This window comes from Scyliorhinus canicula, chromosome 15 (genome assembly GCF_902713615.1).
Source record: "Scyliorhinus canicula chromosome 15, sScyCan1.1, whole genome shotgun sequence".
Taxonomy (NCBI): domain Eukaryota; kingdom Metazoa; phylum Chordata; class Chondrichthyes; order Carcharhiniformes; family Scyliorhinidae; genus Scyliorhinus; species Scyliorhinus canicula.
The window spans coordinates 138,175,532-138,193,784 of NC_052160.1; the positions used below are offsets into that span (position 1 = coordinate 138,175,532).

Here is an 18,253-nt window from a genome sequence, read left to right on the forward strand (position 1 = left end):
GAGGGGGGACCTTATTGAAACTTACAGGATACTGCGAGGCCTGAATAGAGTGGACGTGGAGAGGACATTTCCACTTGTAGGAAAAGCTAGAACCAGAGGACACAATTTCAGACTAAAGGGACGATCCTTTAAAACAGAGATGAGGAGGAATTTCTTCAGCCAGAGGGTGGTGAATCTGTGGAACACTTTGCCGCAGAAGGCTGTGGAGGTCAATTCATGGAGTGTCTTTAGGACAGAGATAGATAGGTTCTTGATTAATAAGGGGATCAGGGATTATGGGTAAAAGACAGGAGAATGGGGATAAGATAAATATCAGCCATGATTGAATGGCGGAGCAGACTCAATGGGCCGAGTGGCCTAATTCTGCACCTATGTCTTATGGTCTTAAACCAACTATACAAATTTGTAATGCATGAAAAGGCCCATGGACTTAGTAAGAGCAGCAACAGAAGCCTATTTTCAAGTTTTGAGCAGGGCATAACATAGGGATGCTCCAACACTTTGCCTGACACAACCTTTGCATACAAGATGCTTGGCACAGACTGAGTATGTCACCACATGAAACCTATGTTTGTAACTTCTATAAAAAGTCAATTGGCTGCACTTTAAGAGAAGGTATCTTATATAAAACCCAGCTTTCTAGTTCAAATGTCACATCTTTTCAAAAGACCTCAGATAAACCTTAGGTGGTGCATTTGTTCATACCTTTCGGAGCAGAAGACCATGGGAAATATTCTGAGAAAGCATGAACCCGGATATGAGATGGTGGATAGGACCAGCCTCTCCACAATGTGGCCGCAAAACAAACGTATTGAATCCCCTCTTCCTGGAAAAGCAAATAGCAACAATGGTCACAGCTCTGTCCCAACATACTTCTAAATTCACACATTCCTCACTCAGACGTCGCACTCAGAAGTTTAAGGTTTGAACTCACAAATGCATTTATATTTGGAGGGTGGCTTTATCATAGAATTTACACTGCAGAAGGAGGCCATTCGGCCCATCGAGCCTGCACTGGCTCTTGGAAAGAGAACCCTACCCAAGGTCAACACCTCCACCCTATCCCCATAACCCAGTAACCCCACCCAACACTAAGGGCAATTTTGGACACTAAGGGCAATTTATCATGGCCAATCCACCTAACCTGCACATTTTTGGACTGTGGGGGGGGGAACCGGAGCACCCGGAGGAAACCCACCCACACACGGGGAGGATGTGCAGACTCCGCACAGACAGTGACCCAAGCCGGAATCAAACCTGGGACCTTGGAGCTGTGAAGCAATTGTGCTGTTCACAATGCTACCGTGCTGCCTGTGATTACTGTGCAATCCGCTGTGAAAAGGTGTCTCGCCATTGGCCGGTGGCATGATCTTCTGGCCCCGCCATTGTCATGGGGGTTTCCCATTGAACATACCCTTCGCCGCCGGGAAACCTCACCGGGGCGTTCTGTCAGCAGGACCAGAAGATACCGCCGACGGGAATGACCGGAAAATTCCAGCCATAGAGTGAGACGATGCAAGATTGGAGGGGTACGGACAGCACGGTGGTGCAGTGGTTAGCATTGCAGGTTTGAAATCGGCTCTGGGTCACTGTCTGTGTGGAGTTTGCACATTCTCCCCGTGTTTGCGTGGGTTTCGCCCCCACAGCCGGAAGATGTGCAGGGTCGGTGGATTGGCCACGCTGAATTGCCCCTTAATTGGAAAAAAATGAATTGGGCACTCTAAATTAAAAAAAAAAAAATTTATCGCTTAAAAATTAAAAGTGCTTGTAAGATTTCTTTTTTGATTCACTAAATGGCTATATTTTGAATAATGAAACAGAAGCTCAAAATCAAGATCTCGGTAGCACTGTGGTTAGTACTGTTGCTTCACAGCGCCAGGGACCCGGGTTCGATTCCCAGTCTGTGCGGAGCCTGAACGTTGTCCCCATGTTTGCGTGAGTTTCCTCCAACAAGTCCCAAAAGACGTGCTTGTTAGGTGAATTGGACATTCTGAATTCTCCTCTGTGTACCCAAACAGGAGTCGGAGTGTGGAGACGGGGGCTTTTCACAGTAACTTCATTGTAGTGTTAATGTAAGCCTACAGGTGACACTAATAGAGATTATTCATAAAGATCTTCTTTGCTGCATTTGCTTTTATTGCTGTTGACTATAGTGGAGTCAATTTTTTTTATTTAAAGTGAAATTCTATCAAAAAACAAGTAAAGTCACAGGTAATATATATCCCTCCACCCAAATATCAAATCAGTTTGGGTCATTCATCAGGGGAAGAAAAAATTATATATTTTATAAAAGGTGGATACTCGCGAGAAAATTTCATGGAGTCAGTTTATAGTTGATAGCAAACAAAGTGAATTTTTAAAATTTGTTTTACGGTGTGGGGTCAACATGCAAAAGGAGGGAACGGTGATAATCAGGATTCAATGTATGGAGTTTCTGTCAGATCCAGAACAGTGATATCCATCACCAAGCTTATTCCCACTGACTGAGAAACATTATTATAAATGGCGCAGAGGAATTCTTTAAAGAGGATTTCCTTTAACATTCTGGAGACACTTAAAGACAAGCTACGGAATGATTGGGAATCAAGCCCATACTTGCGGAGATGATTGAGGACTGTCATGTTCGCATACATGTAGTAAAGGTAATAAGCATAGGGCGGGTTATCATTTTCTGTCCAATTCACGGGTAATGGGCTGTCCGATTTAAAGATGTGGTTTTCTGGCTTGGACTCATCATCAACACTATCGAAGCCCACAACCTGTAAAAGCAGACAATTTCATTTATTGCATGCATTCTTCCAAGTCATTCTCCTTAAAAGCTATTAAAGACAGCACAGGGAGTCCTGCAGCACACTGCAAGACAGCTTCATGCCGCTGAATTTATCCCTCAATTCGCAGATCATGGGCATAGCCACAGGGGAATGCACCAAGCAAACCTCAGTGCTCCATGGTGAGAGGAATTTATCAATTGCACTGAGAGCTGCCCTCAGCCACATTAAAGCTGTCAATTCAATAGCAGTGGAAGAGTTTGAATTATTAAGATCTTCTTTGCTGCATTTGTTTTTATTGTCCATCTGATAAGGAATAACTTGCAAGGGTTGAGGAATTAAAAACCCAACATTGTAAAAATGCTTTTTAATCCATTATGGCGTCTACAGATGAAGGCACATGATCCCTCCCAAAAACGTTCAACTCATTCTGCTAAGGGGACAGAATTGCAGGTTAATTTCCCCACTGATAGTCAAGTTCAGTTGATTATTTATTGAACTTAACTCCCTGATATTTAGCAGCTGTTTACATGACATGAACTAAACATGATCAGAGCAGCCTGATCAAAGTGACTTGGAGAGCATGCAACACAGAGATTCAAGTAGCTCCAGAAGAGGAGTGAGATACTGTATGTTTGTCTCTTCTAACAGAATTTTAGTTCTTACTTAATTCTTACTTCGCAAATAAAATCAAAATGCAAAAAAGGCAGAAAACAGTGACAACAATGTTTCAACTCAACTCAAACTGAAGCAACTTGATGTTTCTTTTTGAGAAAATGCCACAGCCTTGGGCTAAGTAGCAAAAATAGCAATGACTGAAATCTAGGTTCTGTATTACAATTTCCTGCCTCAATCATTGTCAAGTGGCACAAGCTGTAGCTTCCATTCTAGAGCCAAGAGTCATTCGCACAATGTTACCCTCCTCCCATTTGAGTTACGTATTCAATATACTCACGTGCTGAAGGAACAGGTGAAGCTCTGGGTGATTGCGTGGATTAATTGTCGCTTCAAAGATGGGAATAAAAATGTTCTCCAGCATGTCTTGGAAGTTGCTCAGCTGTTTCTTTGTGCGGAAGACATCACTAAATGCAATTGAATATGAAGTTGAGTAACTCATTATAGCAATTCTCCAGCATCCGTTACCTCAACAGACCAGAGCAGATTTCCAAAAAGTCCTGAAAGGTTTACTTAAGTGTTTTGCATAATCACATGCTTATTAATGGTTCTGAACTGTATTTTTAAAAAGTCCCTTGTGCTGAAACATATACAGCAATTCTTATTCTGTTTTTAAAATTTAGAGTACCCAATTAATTTTTTCCAATTAAGGGGCAATTTAGCTCTGCCAAACCACCTACCCTGCACATCTTTGGGTTGTGAGGGCGAAACCCACGCAAATACGGGGAGAATGTGAAAACTCCACACGGATAGTGACCCAGAGCTGGGATCAAACCTAGGACCTCAGCTCCATGAGGCAGCAGTGCTAACCCACTGCGCCACCGAGCAATTCTTATTCTTGATCATGTGTTGAATTGTTTACAGATTAGTGGTTTTCTCAATGGGAAGTTGAAATAATAGATTGATAAGCTCTTAATAATAATAATAATAATCACTTATTGTCACAAGTAGACTTCAATGAAGTTATTGTGAAAAGCCCCTAGTCGCCATATTCCGGTTCGGGGAGGCTGATACGGGAATTGAACCCGCGCTGCTACCATTGTTCTGCATTACAAGCCAGCTGCTTATTTTTTTAGGGTTCATCTGGGTTTGCTTTGCATTACAGCATGCAGACTGCAGTAAATCGCCAGACTACTAAGCCCAAATAAAGACTGTGTGTACAACAACTGAGGGCAGAGTTGAATATAAGGTGTGCCATGGAAGCCAACTGAAATGTTCTGCCCACATTCAATTTCACCCCCGTAAAGTTTGGGCAATACCTTGATTTAAGATGAAAGATAAGCTGGAGCTTAAGTAACTTGTGGCTTTACAGCACATGCTAATACTTACAAAAGCCGTGGTACCTGCACCAGCCAGCACACGTTGTTGGAGTAGACTTTGTGTTTCACTGCCCACTTTGCCAACCGATCCCATTCATCTCGGGATCGGCCATATATAGACAAGCGCAGCTCAGCATTCTGGTACTTGCTTTCTTCAAGATCTTCCATCACTTCCTGTGAGGTACAAGGAAAAGAATTGGCAGCTGGCTTGTTACAATTCTGAATATTTTTCACAGCAGATGTTTTCTTCCCTTCATTTTCTTCGAGAGTTTCCAGCACAACCCACCACCCCAGATCCTCCACACTCAGGCTGCACGGATCCTATTAGAAATGTTGGCCGAATGTTTCTGGGCATTTATTGCCTATCCCTAATTGCCTTTGCGAAGGTGTTGGTGAGCTGCCTTCTTGGACCGCTGCAGTTCCTGTGGTTAAGCTACTCCCTCACAGTTGTCAGGGAGGAATTTTCAGTAGAGTACCTTTGTAACCAATCAAATTTCAATTGCACATTTGCTGGTTTGTGCTGCTTGAATCAGAGGGCTCCGAATTTCGGAAAGGGCCGCTGTTGCCCCACGAGGGGATTAGTCCAAAACCAGAGTACCAAGATCTGTTAAACTCAGCAATTTAAATGACATGACATATAACAAGGATATAGATTTAACCTTCTTATGTGGGTCAAAGGCTGCATGGTATACAGCCATATGGCCCACAAAAACAAAAGCTTGAGCACATCTGCACGACTCAAAAATCATGGGGAGGTTGTAGCATAGCGGTACCGTCACTGGACTAGTAATTCAGACACTCAGGGTAATGCTTTGGGGAACCTGGGTACAAATCCCACCATGGCACATAAAAATCCGACATCGACCAAGGCCTCTTCCATATGTTAGTATAAAGCACAGGTGAACAGTTTGCCCATCACTGTCACCTCTGTTAAGCATAGACATTGAGATTTGGCACCCCCCCCTCTTCAGCGAGAACATGGAAGGTTCATTGTGAAAATTCAGATAATTTATACATTATAACCGTGCTTTTAATTTCAATAGAAAATATAAGTGGTAGCAGCATTGTGCTGGAGTCAAGCGCATTACACCACAGAATGGCAAGGCGATGGTTTGTCATGTGACTATCCATGTATTAACTTCCGGGTCGCAACCTCTATCACAAGAAGCTGCTCAATGATAGTGGCCAGTTACTCTCCTGCAGCTGGGCAGAGGGAAAATCAATCAGTTGCCCATGTTCATGGTGTGTAACAAGCATGGTAGCACAGTGGTCAGCACTGTTACCTCACAGCACCAGGGTCCCAGGTTCGATTCTTGGCTGGGTCACTGTCTGTGCGGAGACTGCACATTCTCCCTGTGTCTGCGTGGGTTTCCTCCGGGTGCTCCGGTTTCCTCCCACAAGTCTCAAAAGAAGTGCTGTTGGGGGAATTGGACAGTCTGAATTCTCCCGTGTACCCGAACAGATGCCGGAATGTGGCGACTAGGGGCTTTTCACAGTAACTTCATTGCAGTGTTAATGTAAGCCAATTTGTGACAATAAAGGTTATTATGAATCATAGAATTTACAGTGCAGGAGGCCATTCGGCCCATTGTGTCTGCCCCAGCCCTTGGAAAGAGCACCTTACCCAAGGCCACCCTCTACCCTATCCCCGTAACCCCACCTAACCTTTTGGACACTAACATTGGCAATTTAGCATGGCCAATCCACCTAACCTGCACATCTTTGGGGTATGGGAGGAAACCGGAGCACCCGGAGGAAATCCACGCAGACACAGGGAGAACGTGCAGACTCCACACAGTCAATCACCCGAGGCCGGGATTGAAGCCAGGTCCCTGGAGCTGTGAGACATCAGTGCTAACCACTGTGCCACCATGCCGCACTTTTATTTAACAAGGGAGAAAGTATTAAACAAAGAAAAAAAAACACAACCCACAAAATGCCCACGCTCTTTAAAGTCACCTTTATAATGTGACCAAAATATTTTCCTTCAATGCAATTATCGGTCTTGATGAAAATCTCACGAAGAATCGATTCACCAATTGGGTTGTACTTGGCATTGAATTTATCAAACCGATGAAAAGTATTTCGATCCTAGAACAGAAAATTAACATTTAGGAAGTCAAAACTCTTGACTTTTTGTCAAGTACAGAATACTGACACTAATCACTCCACAATCCCTCCCTCCCCACTCATACAGTATCCAACCTCAGTTGCATTAAACTACGAATCAAGAATTGACTACACTGCGGCCCATGGAATGAAATAATCATCACTAATTGTTTCCTGCTACTGCCTTAAGGGCAGCTCACAAATGTGGCAAGGAGATCTGCCTGCTTGTCAGCTGAGGAAGTGCACAGCCTGGTCAGAAAACAAAAACAGACAAACCAAGGAGTTCAGAAGGAAAGAAATTATGGAATTTAAGTTTGGGGCGTGGTGTAGCCCAATGAAACTTCACCACCAGACTAAAGAACTGACTTTGTATCTTGGGTTTCATTTTGTGGCTTTTGGTGCATGTTCAAGAGATTGCAAAAGGTATTGCGCGAGATTGTAACTCACTCATGAACACATTAACTTGCAGAGGTAAAATTTGGCCCCTTATCTCAGCAGCCTGGAAAATACAATTTATTTGTAATATTGGCTACTGTGCAGAATAGGATGAGCACCAGTAACCATGTAAAATATGTTTTAATAGATGACGGCGTTTCAACAGAGGACGATGCTTCACCCATTACAGTTAAAAATGGAAAATCATTAAAACAACACAAAAAAGGTGTTGGCCCTGGATTCTTAGGGGACACAAAGTACACTGGAAAATGGCAGCTTCACTACATCTGCAAACTTAGGAGGACAGCTGGCAGTCTTGAGGGGCAAGTTAAATTTGCCCAAATTAGCAAAGGATGACCAAGAACCGGATAAAGGAGAAAATGAAATATGAAAATAAATTAGCAAGAAATAGATGAACATTGTAAGAGCTTCTACAAGTTTGCGAAAAGGAAGAGGTCAGCCAAAGCAAACAGGTTCGTTAGGGGTAGAAACAGGAGATGTTACAATTAGGAAATTACAATAAGGAAATGGCAACAGAGATGTTCAACAAATATTTTGTACCAGTTTTCACAACAGAAGAAAAAAAAACACACTAAACAGTGAGGAACTAACTTAAAGCCATTAATATTAGTAAAAAGTACAAGAGAACTTAACAGGGTTATAAGCTGGCAAATTCTCTGTGATGTAGGTGACGATGCTCAGGGTTTTTGAAGATGCGGCTACAGAAATTATAGATATATTCATTTTTGATATTAAATCCTTAAATTCTAGATCAATCCCACAGATTGGGAGGTAGCAAATGTAACTCTATTTAAGAAAGGAGGGAGATTTAAAAAAACATGGAACGGCTGACGTTGGTAGAAGGAGAAATGCTAGAATCTATTAGGGACATGGTAACATGATTAGGCAGAGTTAACATGGTTTATGAAAGGGAAATTGTGTTTGACAAATCTATTAAGAGGTTTTTTTCTTGAAGCGGAGTCAAAGAGCTCCTTCCCAGTGACAAGCCTGGGTTAAAGGAAAGAGAATCCTGGGTAGGAGATTTAGGAACTGAGGGGAGGCAGAAATCCAATTGCCTTGCCACCGCAAGGTTGCAACTGTGGGATATCGAGAGTGCAATCTGGAATTGCGGCTGTCACTGGGTGGGTTCGGAAGCCTCTCCTCCCTCCCTATCCTGATCCCTGGAAACTCGCTGGGACGCTGCGCCCCGATTGCCTGCTCGTCGCAGGGCTCAGAAACTGGACAAACAACTTCAGGATCAAATAAAATCCAACCAGCACCATCTCTTCTGCAAATGGTTTATAGGGTCAGAAAGCCTACTCACACTTATTGTCAGTTGGTAATACTAACTTACTTAACTGTGAAATAGCTTGACTATATCTCATACAACAGCATCTGTAAGATTCAATTTTAGTTTTTAAATACATTACCCCGAATTCCCAGATTTTAAAAATGATCCCCACCAGTTTTCATGGACTTTAATTGATAGTTGGTTGACTTATGAACTTGTAAGTTGTTTGCAAATCGCGCTTCCTGCCTTTTCTTATCCAGCACATCAAAATATCAAGCCAAAGGCAAGGATTTTAAATTGCTCGGGTGTGCGCACACCCCATGCGAAAGCACGTGAAATCGTGCGGGAAGACGCCTGCCGTGTGTCCAATGTCATCCCACACTCGGGCAGTATTTTGGTCGGCGGGCGTGAGGGAGAGTCGGAAGCACGGCCAACAATCAAATAGACAATTTAGCCCATCAAGGGGCTAATTGAACACAATTTTATGGTTGGCAGATGGGCCATTTGGCCAGGTGGCTTTTACGTTTTAGGTGCAACCGTGATCCAGGATGGGATGAAATGCCGGAGCTGAAATAAAGTTTAAAAAGACGTCGGGGGATAGAGGTTTATGTTTGAACACTCTCTGCGGGGTGACACGGTGGCGCAGTGGTTAGCACTGCTGCCTCATGGCCCCGAGGTCCCAGGTTCGATCCCGCCTCTGGGTCACTGTCCGTGTGGAATTTGCACATTCTCCCCGTGTTTGGGTGGGTTTCACCCCCACAACACAAAGGTGTACAGGGTCAGTGGATTGGCCACGCTAAATTGCCCCTTAATTGGAAAAAAATTATTTGGGTACTCTAAATTTTAAAATTGTTTTAAAAAAAATGTAAATAAAAGAATACTCTTTGCACACTTTTTCCATTGCAGTTTATTCTTTTTTTTTAAAAACAAAAACAGGTTAGCAGCTCCCCGAGGAAGCACCACAGCAGCCGGCCACCAAGGGAGCACTTTAATAGTGTTAACTTGCACCCTCCAGTTTCCTGACAATGCCCTCCCCTGCAGCGCTGAGCTTCTCTCAGCATGGGCTGCCTGGGCAATTGGCCAGCCAGTGTGAAATCGGCTTTTGCAGCTGACCACAGCAGTAAGTGAGTTTCCCGGCCACTTCCAAGCCAGGCGAATGCGCGGACAAAATATTCAGGCCATCGAAATAATGATGATATTTTTTGATATATCTGCTCTGCTGCCTATATGGCGTTATAACACTAGGGGTTTCCATTTAACCCTTCGAGTCCATATTCAGACACTGCTCTTATTTCTCTTCCAGGTTTTTCTAAGTGTTTCTGTTTGATTAAGATAGGTACATAGGAGATATGAACAGCAGTAGACCATTCAGTCTGTTGAATCTGCTCCACTCTTCAAACATGTCCAGGCCAATCATCGACCTCTACATCAATTTTCCTTAGTCTCTCCATATCACCTGAAGTCTTTAGTCTCCAGAAATGTATCAACTTCTGTCTCAAACATGTTCAGTGATTGAGCTTCCACAGCCCTTTGGGGTCGGGAATTCCAATGATCCACCCCTGCAATGATGAAAAGATTCCTCCTCGCCTCATTATTGAGTGGCCTGCCCCTTATTCTGAAATTGTCTCTCCCCAGTTCTAGACTAATCAGCCAGGGGAAACAACCCATCAATGTCTACCTTATCGCATCCTGTAAGAATGTTGTAAATTTCGATGGGATCACCTCTCGCTATAGAGAGTACAGGCCCAGTCTGGTCAACCTTTTCTCAGAAGACAATCCTGCCATCCCAGGAGTTACTCTGGTGAACCTCCCACTCTCTCTATGGCATGCATATCCTTCCTTGGGTAAGGAGGCCAAAACTGCGCACAGTAATCCAGCTGTAGTCTCGCCAAGGCTGTAAACAACGGCACCAAGACATCTTTACTCCCGAATAATGGGCAAGGCCAGATTTGTTTTGAATCTCAGCCGCACCCATGCAAGAAATGTAACGTTTGTCATTATTTTCCTCCCATTACCAGAATTTAATATCCAGAAGTATAGGCTGAGAAATTGCCAGGCCTTGCGGTCTATTAACTTGTTACTCGTGGAGATACAGCACCTTAACAACTGCTGTTAGTCACATCCATCCTGGCCACAAGACAATCTACATATATTACTGGAGCAAACCTTGCCCCCATTCCTTTTCAACCTTTTTAACTCAGTAACATTTATTCTACTCATACTTTCCGTCATAGGAGGAAATACCTCAAATTAAAAAAGTTTCATAAAACGGCTTCACCTCATGTAAGGAAGCAACGATAACAGCTACTAACATTAGCTGTCGTTCGGTGTTAGCCCTAACAAAGGAGGCAGAATCTGACTGATTGAAGCTTTTACAAAGTCAACAGTCAGTGGACACAGGCAGAACGACTGATCATTCATGCACAAAATAAATGGTGATTCAGTGCGAGGTATTTACAGAGCTCAATGTTTTAGTACTAAATACTTTACAAACAGGGAAGGGAAGCATATCGAAACCACGAGCGCCTGAAGCACATCAATACCACTGTCCAGAAACATCCCCCCCCACCCCGGCCTGCACAGAAGAAGGCTTTGTCTCAATTTCTTCGCTGTTTTGTTAATTAGGTCCTTCTTTTCTGATTCTTTGTACATTTCTTCATGGTTTGTTAGCTTACTCTCCTTTGATCCCTTGTGCAATCACTGTTCTCCAAATGGACGAGTGCCCCAGTTCCAATGCATTCCTCTTTGTAGCAGATATAACATACATGACAGCAGTATGGGTTATTTGCTTTTAGAATTCCCCCGAGTGCCCCTTAAAACGCTTCAGCTATAATTGGAGTGACAACCTTTGTGGGAATTCGTAACAAGAATTTAACATTATGTTGATGGAACGACAGGCCTGGAGGACAAACTTAGATAATCTCAAGTTAAGCAAAGAGGCAAAATTCACAGTGGAGGAGATACTGGGATTGCTATTAAGTTGTTGGAACTTTCCTTTAAGAAACGCCATCTGTCTTTCATATTATATAATACACAGATTTTACAGGGCAGAGCTTTTAGCATGGTAGTACTTGGCATCAGTACTCCAACAAAGTGTATCAATGAGCAGAAATATACCTCCACTTGGGAGAGTATCCAAGCTCAGCTGTGTTAACAGAGACAAGTGGAAATAGGGTAATCTCAGGCCACCACTATCTCTGTAGCTTCTAGCCAGCTCCTTGAAAGTCTGAGAAAATCACAGGCTACTTCCAAACCAGCTCAGCTGAGCAATGCAACACATTGGTGGCTCAATTTTATTTCAACTATTAGTGCATTTCTAAGGAATAAAATGAACATTGAAAATGTTGAATAGCTCATGCATCATGGGCTTTTAGAAACACACATCAGTTATCCAACCTGAACAGCATCTGCACTGTCCAGCAGCCACTTTGTTCATTCTGACAATAATGGCCAAGAATGTGAGAATGGTCAATAAAATTAGTGCTCCTACAATAACTAATACTTACAAACTTATAACTTATTTCCCAATATGAAATTAATTTGGCAGCAGATTCAGAAAATGACAAGTTACTTCTTCTTATAACATAATGACTGTGGTTAGCACTTCTGCCGCACAGCGTCAGGGACCCATGTTCAATTCCAGCCATGGGTGAACGTGTGGAGTTTGCACGTTCTCCCCATGTCTGCGCAGGTTTCCTCCGGACTCTCCAGTTTCATCCCACAATCCAAAGATGTGCGGGCTAGGTGGATTGGCCATGTTAAATTGTCCCTTAGTGTCCAAAAGCTAAGTAGGGTTATGGGGGAGTGCCCTTTCAGAGGGTAGGTGCAGGCTCGATGGGCCGAATGGCCTTCTTCTGCAGTTTAGGGGTTCTATGAATCTATGAACTGCCTATTAAGCATCACTTTGCAGCTTTAATTAAAACTCTGTAAACCAGGATCTCTGCAAAATGAGTAATTGTTCTCTGCAATGTTGGGCAGTCCAGGCAAAGTAATGAGCAAATCTCACAGGCAGCTAAAATGAGCAAGTGCTCAAAAGATTTAGTCAGTTTTAAGAAAGTAAAATTACTGATGAATGAATGTGAACAGCCAAGATTCATGGTGCAAGACGCCAGCAAGGTTGGAAAGGTTAAAAGACATAGGGTGGAATTATTGATTGTTTGTCAGTGTCAATTCCAGTGGGGGGTGGGGGGTGGGGGGTAGCCCGCTTGCTGCACTGCCGGCTTTTCCAGTCGCATTTTTTAACTCTCACAAAAAGAAATCCAAGTGGTAGGGTCCACAACATCGTGCTCGTGGGGTGCGCTCACCAGGAAACCGGCTTTTACAAGATGGGTGCCCTGATGTGAAAAAAAAATATGGAACGCCACCCTCCCTCAAGCCCCCCCCCCCCCCCCTCAGGGGAGGGCTAGCCCTCCTTAACCTACAATTCTACCACTGGACAGCGACGAGGGAAAGAGTGAAGGGATGGATAAAGGAGCCAGAGTGCACGCGGAATGGGCCTCCTGCAAAGGGACCGCTCTCCGGGCCCTCGACACGGCGGCACTCCCATCCCCACCCAAGAAACACTCCAGCAGCCCAGTGGTGATAGCCACCCTCCAGACGTGGAACCAACTACGGCAGCAATTTGGCCTGACCAAAATGTCCAACAAAGCCCCCATCTGCAATAACCACAGATTCACACCAGCACTCACTGACACCAGACGCCACCTTCAGGACGGGGGGACATTGACAGTCAGGGACCCGTACACTGACGGTAAGGTCACAACACGAAGAACTGGCGCAGACTTTCCAACTAGTTAAAGGCAACAAACTCAGATACCTGAAGCTTAAAAACTTCCTACGGAAGGAGACAAGGCCGTATCCGCGACCACCACACAGACACTATTAGAAGAGCTACTGGCATCCTAGGCAGAGGGAACTGTAGTGACATGTACGAACGACTGCTAGAGTGGGCCGACAACAAACTGGACAAGACAAGGAGGAAATGGGAGGAAGACTTGGGGTTCGAAGTAGGGGGGAGAGTTCCAGAGCTAAGTAAATAACCATCAGGATTACCAGCGCAGCATCTATGTTAAAAGCTATACTCTGGAGGAAAAAAATAACCTCAAGTAAATACCATGCCTCCCTACTCATCTATTCGACTCTAAATATTTCGGCAGGTTGCTTTAGGTTTTCCTTTATCCATTACTTCATCAGAGTTTCAAAGCTGTATTTTTGTTCTCTTGCTTCAGCTGTTAGGGACATCCCCACAGCTGTCTTGGTTGGGACTAATTAACTTCAGCCCATAAGAGCATGGGTGCACATTGATATGTTGGGACAACTGACTTGAAATTGATAATTAACACTCAACCTTTTCTTCACTTCTGCTACCCTTCCTTTACCAACTCAATCACGGCTTGCCATTTTTCAATTACATCACTTATTTACTCCACCTTGTTATTCACTTCCAATAACTAAACATGGTACTACGTGCACATTTCTAGTGAGAGGCTGCAAACCAAAGCAAACCCCTCTCAGATACGGTATAAATTACAGCCCTCCTCTTCTGTGATTCACCCTACTTTGCGACAAATCGTAGATGCTCCAAAATCTAAACTGACTTAACCATTGAGTCACAACCCAAGCAGCAATGAAGCAGAGCGGGATAAAGAGTACAGGAAAAATAATAGACAGAGTAACATAAAGCAAACATGGTCAAGGGACTGAAAATAACAGGAATTCAAAAGTCATTACGACAATGGGATAGAAAGCAGGGAGAAAGGAAGGTATAATAGGTTGCAGCTTTTCATTCACACATAATCATAATTATATTAAGGAAAAGAGTTAACCTTTCATACTGAAGTAAACAGCAAAGGGGAGTCTGAGGGGTTCACAAGACAGACATTTATTCAGCATGACCCAGCAGTATGTACACACGGCCTGTTACACATCTCAGGGTCCTCACTCCTTCCTGTCAGCTGACCTGTTTACTAGCGCTGGTTAACTCAGCTCAATCAGCACTAGGGAACTATCATCCCCAGCTCGATGAGTCCCATGGAAGGTATATAACACTCACCCTCCTAATGAACCACCGCACGCAGCTCAAAGATAAATCATGATTTATCACAGCTCAAGGCGAACATTTAAGCTATCACTTTGACAGATAGGACGCTTAGTAAATCCCTGTTAAAAAATATATCAAAGATTTCAAAATTCCAAACCACTCTTGTATTTTATTCCAGGTGGGTGAATGGGCACGATCCTATTAGGAACGTTTTACTCAATGAGGTACCCGAAAATAGAAAAAGATATATCTGATATTGATTTAAAATATCAGCAGATCATTTCAATTAGAACGAAGGCCAGCATATGTTTGACAGTAAAACTGGAATTTTCATCTTGTAGCTTTCATCAATGAAATTTTGAGCACTGAAATTTCAAAGAATAAGCAGTCTAAGGATCAATACTATGAATGCCAAGCATTTACCCTGAGATGCGACACAGGTTTTTTTGTGAATACTAATCCCATTAATCCATTAAAATAGCTTTTCAACCAAGTCTTGTACTGATCACGTACCGAATGAACACACTCGGCGTTGTAGGTCAAAGGGATCCCATTACTAGAGGTCAATGTACCAATAGCCTCAGTGTAATTTGTCTTCGCTCCGATCCATTCACAGCTCCAGGGTCCCAGATTCGATTCCGGCTTCGGTCACTGTCTGTGCGGAGTCTGCACATCCTCCCCGTGTGTGCGTGGGTTTCCTCTGGGTACTCCGGTTTCCTCCCACAGTCCAAAGATGTGCAGGTTAGGTGGATTGGCCATGATAAATTGCCCTTAGTGTCCAAAATTGCCCTTAGTGTTGGGTGGGGTTACTGGGTTATTGGGATAGGGTGGAGGTGTTGAACTTGGGTAGGGGCTCTTTCCAAGAGCCGGTGCAGACTCGATGGGCCGAATGGCCTCCTTCTGCACTGTAAATTCTATGATTATGGATGCACTTTCTTCCCTCCCAACCTCCCACAGTTCCAAGTGGAATTAGTTCTCCTGGCAGGAGTCAATCCTCAGGTAAATATAAAGAAGCCAGGGACATCTAGGGGTATGTACTTACTATTCGGAGTACTGAGGCTCAGGTCCCCTCCTCTTTTCACACCCCTGCCAGAATTTAAAGAAAAATAGGCCATTTACAATCTGGATGGGGAATTAACTTTAAACTACTCACAAGAATTAAAATTTACTTTAAAGGCTTGGCGGGTAAAGATGGGTGATATGAAGTTCCAAAGAACTGAGCGTTCCGGGTTCCGGGGTGGGGGGTCCCGGCGTAGGGGAGTGGCGCCAACCACTCCGGTGCCGGGCCTCCCCAAAGGTGCGGAATTCTCTGCACCTTTGGGGGCTGGGCCCGCACCGGAGCGGTTGGCACCACGCCGACTGGCGCAAAAACCGGCACCAGCGGCCTTTCAGGCCCGCCGCCGGGGCTGGCCGAAAGGCCTTCACCAGTTTGCGCATGCGCCGGTGGTGACTGCCGCTGACGTCACCAACGGCGCATGTGCGCTGGGGGATTCTCTTCTGCCTCCGCCATGGCGGAGGCCGTGGCGGCGGCGGAAGAGAAAGAGTGCCCCCATTTCACTGGCCTGGCCACCGTGGGGGCACCCCCTGGGGACCCATCGCCCCCCCCCCCCCCCCCCCCCCCCGGGGCCCGCTCGCGCCACCGATCCCGCCGCCACCAGAGGTGGTTCAAACCTCGGCGGCGGGAGAGGCCTCCCAGCGGCTGGACTTCGGCCCATCGCGGGCCGGAGAATCGCCGCAGGGGGCTCGCCGCTCGACGTGGCGCGATTCCCGCCCCCGCCAATTGCCGGGTGGCGTAGAATTTCTGCCACGGCAGGTCGGGATTTTCGGCGGCCCCGGGTGATTCTCCGAACCTGCGTGGGGTCGGAGAATTTCGCCCAAGGTTTCCACTTTAGGTGGCTAGCCAGTAAATCGTTGCCACAAAGTGTGAATGTCAAACTCAGGTAGTATCAGTCGCGATGTGCTCACTATCTAATCAAAGGAGACCATGGCCTCTGAAGTGTCATTTCTGGGGGGTTTTTTGTGGGGGGGGGGGGGGGGGGGGGGGCTGCCCGCCGCTATTTAATCACAGAGTCACATTTTTGGGATCTAGGGAACTTCGCCCCGGGCTATCCCACACTTGAATTATTTTCATCACTGGGGAGCTGGACTCACTGGCCAGACCGGCTCATCATTTTGAAAGGATGCCCCAATTTCTAAGTGGGCTTGTAGGTCTCCCGCTCGTGGGTAATGTCGCCCCCACACACATGGGCATTACCCCACACCCCCTAAGTGTTGACACCCCACTATGGGTTGCTGAGGGCCCCTTTCTCAAGCCTACCTCCACCCTTACTTCCAGGAACCCCACCCCGCTCCAAACCTTCAAGGCCCCTTCATACCCATCCTGCATCCCCCCCCCCCCCCACCCTTCTTACCACCCCCTTCACCTGCATACCCCACCTCCACCCTCATCTCATGAGCATTGCCCCCTTCACGCGCTGACCATTGGCAATGCCAGTATGGCAATGCTACTGCCGGTTTTGCAGTGTCACCCAGACACCTCAGCAGTTCCATGGTGGCAAGGTGCCAGCCGAGGCAGTGCCATGGTGGCAAGGTGCCAGCCGAGGCAGTGCCATGGTGGCAAGGTGCCAGCCGAGGCAGTGCCATGGTGGCAAGGTGCCAGCCGAGGCAGTGCCATGGTGGCAAGGTGCCAGCCGAGGCAGTGCCATGGTGGCAAGGTGCCAGCCGAGGCAGTGCCATGGTGGCAAGGTGCCAGCCGAGGCAGTGCCATGGTGGCAAGGTGCCAGCCGAGGCAGTGCCATGGTGGCAAGGTGCCAGCCGAGGCAGTGCCATGGTGGCAAGGTGCCAGCCGAGGCAGTGCCATGGTGGCAAGATGCCAGCCGAGGCAGTGCCATGGTGGCAAGATGCCAGCCGAGGCAGTGCCATGGTGGCAAGATGCCAGCCGAGGCAGTGCCATGGTGGCAAGGTGCCAGCCGAGGCAGTGCCATGGTGGCAAGGTGCCAGCCGAGGCAGTGCCATGGTGGCAAGGTGCCAGCCGAGGCAGTGCCATGGTGGCAAGGTGCCAGCCGAGGCAGTGCCATGGTGGCAAGGTGCCAGCCGAGGCAGTGCCATGGTGGCAAGATGCCAGCCGAGGCAGTGCCATGGTGGCAAGGTGCCAGCCGAGGCAGTGCCATGGTGGCAAGATGCCAGCCGAGGCAGTGCCATGGTGGCAAGGTGCCAGCCGAGGCAGTGCCATGGTGGCAAGGTGCCAGCCGAGGCAGTGCCATGGTGGCAAGGTGCCAGCTGAGGCAGTGCCATGGTGGCAAGGTGCCAGCTGAGGCAGTGCCATGGTGGCAAGGTGCCAGCCGAGGCAGTGCCATGGTGGCAAGGTGCCAGCCGAGGCAGTGCCATGGTGCCCAAGTTCTGGGGAGAGCCAGGGGGCCACCCTGCCCTATCCATGACCACCCAGGGCCCTCCGATGGCCCGAGAGATCACCCCCTTCCCACCCCGGGTGCCGTTCCGCCTTGTCCATGTTTGTGTGGGACCAGTACTGAACAGCACCCAGCTCGGGGCTTCTCTGGGAAGCCGGTAGATCGCGGGTAATCACGCATACTTAAGACGTGCGTGGCTTGGTCCCGCC

The 18,253-nt window shown here is 46.4% G+C and overlaps 1 protein-coding gene across 4 annotated transcripts in view; it reads right to left on the reverse strand.

The window, feature by feature from the left end:
• Positions 1–18,253, reverse strand: part of LOC119978057 (AMP deaminase 2-like) — a 157,494-nt gene that overhangs the window by 18,837 nt on the left and 120,404 nt on the right. For all 4 annotated transcript variants that reach the window (XM_038819413.1, XM_038819412.1, XM_038819411.1 and 1 more), the window contains 5 exons: positions 6,722–6,853; positions 4,773–4,936; positions 3,724–3,850; positions 2,596–2,759; positions 706–826 (listed from right to left, as the gene is read on the reverse strand). In XM_038819413.1, the coding sequence (XP_038675341.1) occupies positions 706–826; positions 2,596–2,759; positions 3,724–3,850; positions 4,773–4,936; positions 6,722–6,853 (708 nt within the window). The remainder of the gene's footprint in view (positions 1–705; positions 827–2,595; positions 2,760–3,723; positions 3,851–4,772; positions 4,937–6,721; positions 6,854–18,253) is intronic.